We start from the raw sequence: 6,116 nt of genomic DNA, 5'->3' as shown, positions 1-6,116 counted from the left end.
CACACACACATACATACACATACATACATACACACACCACGCACACCATCCCTCTTTCCCTCTCTCTCTCACACACGCTCTGTGCCATGAGGATTCCCATATGGTCATGAGGCATCTCTAACCCAGTTTGTGCTGTGTAACACCCTGATTCTGTGTACCCTGAGAATAGCTGTCTGCTCCAGCCTGATGTTTCACCTGCACCTTCTACTCTCCTCATTTATCGCTTTCTCTTCCCCTCCACCTCTACCCACACCTCTCCTCCCTCTCTCTTCATCCCTACACCCTTTACTCTCTTCCCCTCCACCTCTACCCACACCTTTCTTCACTCTCTCTTCATCCCTACACCCTTTACTCTCTTCCCCTCCACCTCTACCCACACCTCTCCTCCCTCTCTCTTCATCCCTACACCCTTTACTCTCTTCCCCTCCACCTCTACCCGCGCCTCTCCTCCCTCTCTCTTCATCCCTACACCCTTTACTCTCTTCCCCTCCACCTCTACCCACACCTCTCTTCACTCTCTCCACCTCTCCCCACGCCTCTCCTCCCTCTCTCCACCCCTACACCCTTTACTCTCCTCCCCTCCACCTCTACCCACACCTCTCTTCACTCTTTCCACCTCTACCCACGCCTCTCCTCCTCTCTCCACCCCTACACCCTTTACTCTCTTCCCCTCCACCTCTACCCGCACCTCTCCTCCCTCTTTCCACCCCTACACCCTTTACTCTCCTCCCCTCCACCTCTACCCACACCTCTCTTCACTCTCTCCACCCCTACACTTGTTTATCTTCTCCCCTCCACCTCCACCCCAACACTATCTTCCCCTCTTTTTAAGCTATGTCCCCTCCTTTCTCTCCCCCTCTCAGGTCCTTCTCTTCTCCCTCTACCCATCTCCTCCTCTCCCTCTCTCTCCTCTTCACTGTAGCAACAGTATTATCCCTGACAGCCTGTAGCCCCTCCAGACTCACTCCCACCTCTAGTGCAGATGGATCCTGTACTCTGTTTGCCTGCACAACTCCTGCTTCACACACACACACACACACACACACACACACACCACTTGCATACACATTTACTTCACAAACCAAATCTGATATTTCTTCATTTTAGTTGGTTATTTTTTATGTTATTTTGGGGGGGTGGTTATTTGTGTATTCATATTGTACTGTTAGAAATGTACAACACTGCTGGAGCTAGAAACATGACCATTTCACTACACCTGCTTTAACATTCGCTAATCTGTGTACGCCACAAATACTTTTTGACTTATTTTGATTATTATTATTATTATTTGATTTTAATATTTTATGTTACCATCTCTGAGCCATGCAAAACTAAATATGGGTTTATGTCAGGGGAAGAGGGAATAGGGGACAACAGGCCATATCAACACTCTCCCAGAGTACCAGATAAAATTGGATTAGATTACATTTAAGAAAATTATTCTGTTTGTAAAAATGTATCATTCAATTAGACAATTCAAATGTTTCTTACCTTGGCTTCCCAAAGCACAGATTAACCTCTAATTTACCTCTAGTCAACTGAATGGGATTCAGGATGTTTTGGTGATGAAACATTTTAATTTAATTAAGCAAAAATATGTAAAAGTGATACAAAACAACTTGTTTGAAAAGGGTCACTGGAATCACTGGAATCCGTTTTTGACTCCTGATTGGTTGGAAGGGGCTGGTAGTAGGACATTGAGGGGATTCGATTATCTGGCCCGGGTTACCTCGGTGGGAGGAGTTTGCACTGGGTGAAAAGTGATTGCATTCATTTTGTAACTGGGCTGCCTCCCCGGGCTGCCTCCCCGGGCTGCCTCCCCGGGCTGCCTCCCCGGGCTGCCTCCCCGGGCTGCCTCCCCGGGCTGCCTCCCCGGGCTGCCTCCCCGGGCTGCCTCCCCGGGCTGCCTCCCCGGGCTGCCTCCCCGGGCTGCCTCCCCGGGCTGCCTCCCCGGGCTGCCTCCCCGGGCTGCCTCCCCGGGCTGCCTCCCTGTTCCCTATTCCAAGCCCAAGGAAAAGTCGGCTCAAAACAAAGTGACGTAGCCTAGGCTAGATTAAGCACGTGGAGTAATGACTAGAATTCTGTGTTTTCACATGCAAAAGTGATTGCTTTTGATTTAAAAAACACTTAATCTGCCTTCCCAATGAAAATTTGCTTGAAAATATGAACATATATTTTATGTAAAAGGGATGTTATATGTTTGTGGATGATGCACCATCCTACCTTGTTGATTACATGACCTAACAGCACAGATTACTATTCCATTTGAGACGGGTGCACCTCCCTCATCTATTTTGCCCATTTACTCCACGGGCTATAGACCGGTGCACCATGTCTCAGGTTAATAGAACTCCCTCATTGGGTGATGGGGGATTCTGATTGGCTGTGTGTGTTCACAGGCGGGGACGTGTGCATAACGGGTCATGACAGTGGACCAGTGTTTGAAGAGCAGCCTAGCAGTGTGGTCTACCCAGAGGGACTCAGTGAGGGCAAAGTCACTCTCAACTGCCAGGCTAGAGCCAGTCCGGCTGCTACGTACAGGTAAGCACTCACACAGACATACAGACAGAAAACAAATCAAATCAAATGAATTGGTCACATACGAGAGAGAAGGGTACAGCCAGAGTATGCATCGGACAGGTCTGTCATCTAACCCCTCCCTGTCCGGTAGCTGGCGTGTCAATGGTACAGACGTCCCTGTAGGTGACCCCCGGTACACACTGGTAGCCGGTAACCTGGTGATCAGTGGTCCCCAGTTCGGCCGTGATGGAGGCTCCTACCAGTGTCTGGCCATCAACCGCTGTGGGACCATACTCAGCCGGGCCGCCAACCTCAAATTCGGTTGTGAGTACATTGATTTATTTATTCAGGTATTATTTTCCATTCTCTCAGTGTTTATGGGGACAATGCATATTCATCAACATTTACTGGATCCCAGTTGTTGTTCATCAAACCTTATTTGGATCTCATCTCATTCCATTGATTGGTTTACATAGTGAAAAGAATACATTTCTCAGTGAGAAGTACATTTTTGTCTTGACTGAGTGGATTTCATAGATTTTTTCTTATTCTTGTGATATCCTTCTGTCCTCCTTTTCCAGACCTCCATGACTTCCCTGGGGAAGGGAGGAGCCCACAGACGGCTTACGAGGGAGCAGGTGCCTTCCTAGCCTGCCAGCCCCCTGCCCACTACCCAGGTGCACACACACACACACACACACACACACACACACACACACACACACACACACACACACATGCAAGTCTCACTCTCCTCTCCTCTCTCTCATCTCTCATTAGTTCTTTCCTACCGCTGGTTCGTTAGCGAGTTTCCTAGCTTCATGAAGCCTGACGGGGGTCGGTGGTTCGTTTCCCAGGTAACAGGCAACTTGTACCTGGCCAAGGCGGAGCCTAACGATACAGCAAGTTACTTCTGCTTCACCACCATCAACATGGACATTAGCACCAAGAGTACCTTCAGCAAGGCTAACCAGCTCACCGTGCAGCCAGATGGTACAGGACTCTCTGTGTGTGTGTTTGTGCATGTAGCTGAGTGAGAAAAAGGCATATTCAAGACTCTGTTACTCTTACACAGTAATTGTACAGCTTTGAAAAGTTTTGACATTTCAATTGACAATTTCAGGACATTGAAATAAGGTGGAAGGATAAAGTGTGTTTCTCCTGTAAAAGGGAAGATTTGAACCACATCAGCCATTTTCTCTGTTGTTGACATGTCCTCTCTATTCACCACAGCCAACGCCAGGAAGTCAGCTCCTGCTATCACAGTGGGTTTCCCAGCAGAGACGTACGCCCTGACAGGACACACCACCCAGCTGGAATGCTTCGCCTACGGAAAGTAAGTCCCTGATCCATTTTCTTGTCCCATGTTAGGATATCTCTGATTTGTTGTATTTCTTTTGTTTTCACACACTCTCTCCCTACATGTCCCTTCCTGCCTCTCTCTCCTTCTCCTCCTCTCTCCACCCATTTCCCCTCTCTCTCTCTCCTCCCCCTCCTCCCCAACTCCAACCCTCTTGCACTCTTAATCCTCCTCTCCTACTCCTTCCCTCCCCAGTCCTGTCCCAAAACTCCGTTGGAGGAAGGTGGATGGTCTGTTGCCGTCTAAGGCTGGGGCTAGTGCAGAGGGACCCATCCTCACACTGCCTGAGATGACTTTCCATGAAGAGGGGGTGTATGAGTGTGAGGCCTACAACTCTGAGGGCCGCGACACACAACAAGGACGCATCACTGTGCAAGGTAGGTAGAGACACCCCCCCCCCCCACACACACACACACACACACACCCACACAATATGACCATCAAAACCATGCGTGTTGACCTGCACTTTATTGTCCCTGTGTTTATCTGGTCCCTTCTAGCACAGCCAGAGTGGCTGCAAGTGATGAGTGACTCTGAGGTGGAGATCAGCTCTGAGCTGCACTGGACTTGTGTTGCAGCAGGCAAACCAAGACCCTCCATACGCTGGCTACGCAATGGACAGCCCCTCAGCACACAGGTATACACACACACACACACACACACACACACACACACACACACACACACACACACACACACACATGCAGACACACATATACACACACACATACACACATACATACATACATACAATCCTCTATCTCCAATCATCTCTCCCTTCCTTTATCTCTCAATACATCCCTCTCTCTCTCTCTCCCATCATCTCTCTCTCCCTTTATCTCTCAATCCATCGCTCTCTCTATCTCTCCCATCATCTCTCCCTACCTTTATCTCTCAATCCATCCCTCTATCTCTCCAATCATCTCTCCCTCCCTTTATCGCTCAATCCATCCCTCTCTCTATCTCTCCCACTATCTCTCCCTCCCTTTATCTCTCAATCCATCCCTTGCTCTCTCTCAGGACCGGGTGGAGGTCAATGGGGGTCGTCTGAAGGTCATCAACCTGGCCCTGGAGGATTCTGGGATGTATCAGTGTGTGGCTGAGAACAAACACGGCACCATTTACTCCAACGCCGAGCTGAGGGTGCAAGGTGAGAGGTCAGGTTTCAAGGGTTAAAATCAAACCCTATAAACACTGCAGTCCAAGAGAACTGGAACTCAGTTGTAACTTCTCTCCCCCTCTCCTCCACCCTATGTTGTGGTCTCCAGTCCAAGTCCCAGACTTCCGCTCCAACCCGGTGAGGAGGCTTGTCCCAGCAGCACGAGGGGGGCAGGTGATGATGGAGTGTCGGCCGCGAGCCGCCCCCAAACCCACCCTGTTCTGGAGCCGCGGTACTGAGCTCCTTACCAACAGCAGCAGGTAAACACACACACTAACTCACACACACACACTCCCTCATGCGGAAGACACATTTCAGTTGAATACATTCAGTTGGACAACTGACTAGGTATCCCCCTTTTCCTTTCCCCTTTCACACACTCACGCACACACACACTTAGGCACACACACACACACACACACACACACACACACACACACACACACACACACACACACACACACACACACACACACACACACACACACACACACACGCCTCAACCCTGAGGCTTGATTGAGAAACCAAAATGTGCAATAGGTATGTAGTAGAAGGTAAGATCAAAAGAGCATTCCCCTGTTATGTGTGTATCAAAGGAACCTATTTCTTCGGATTTCATCACATTTTGGTGCTTTGTTAGGTCTGTGTGTCTAGATGAAAACATAATTAATTAACCTGTGTGTCTATGCGCATGTGTGTACGTGTATGAATGTTCACTTGATACATCTCCAGAGGGAATTAAACATAAAAGGTAGAAGTTAAGGTCAAATGGAGATTAGAAGAGAAACGTGATCTGAAGGAAAGTCTGTCATGTTTTAGATTTGATTTCGTCCTTAACTCCCATCTAGCAACAAACTGCAAACACTTAAAAGGCACAAACATTTAAAAAGCCCAAGAAGATAATGAAGGTAACTTGAGCTTCCTGCTTCTTCTTCCAGGGTGACAGTGACTCCAGACGGGATGCTGCGGATCCACAACATCAGCAGGGCCGATGAGGGGAAGTATACCTGCTTTGCTGAGAACTACCTGGGCAAGGCCAACAGCACTGGACACCTGTCTGTTAGAGGTACACATACA

The 6,116-nt window shown here is 48.9% G+C and overlaps 1 protein-coding gene across 2 annotated transcripts in view; it reads left to right on the top strand.

Moving 5' to 3' along the window:
- The window catches only part of cntn2 (contactin 2), a 72,666-nt gene that overhangs the window by 55,905 nt on the left and 10,645 nt on the right, over positions 1-6,116 (top strand). For both annotated transcript variants that reach the window (XM_042324637.1, XM_042324636.1), the window contains 10 exons: positions 2,400-2,541; positions 2,672-2,844; positions 3,102-3,197; positions 3,301-3,513; positions 3,754-3,856; positions 4,076-4,257; positions 4,381-4,517; positions 4,901-5,030; positions 5,149-5,299; positions 5,978-6,105. In XM_042324637.1, coding sequence (XP_042180571.1) covers positions 2,400-2,541; positions 2,672-2,844; positions 3,102-3,197; positions 3,301-3,513; positions 3,754-3,856; positions 4,076-4,257; positions 4,381-4,517; positions 4,901-5,030; positions 5,149-5,299; positions 5,978-6,105 — 1,455 coding nt within the window. The remainder of the gene's footprint in view (positions 1-2,399; positions 2,542-2,671; positions 2,845-3,101; positions 3,198-3,300; positions 3,514-3,753; positions 3,857-4,075; positions 4,258-4,380; positions 4,518-4,900; positions 5,031-5,148; positions 5,300-5,977; positions 6,106-6,116) is intronic.

Source organism: Oncorhynchus tshawytscha, linkage group LG07 (genome assembly GCF_018296145.1).
Source record: "Oncorhynchus tshawytscha isolate Ot180627B linkage group LG07, Otsh_v2.0, whole genome shotgun sequence".
Taxonomy (NCBI): domain Eukaryota; kingdom Metazoa; phylum Chordata; class Actinopteri; order Salmoniformes; family Salmonidae; genus Oncorhynchus; species Oncorhynchus tshawytscha.
This window is presented reverse-complemented; position numbering and strand designations above follow the sequence as displayed.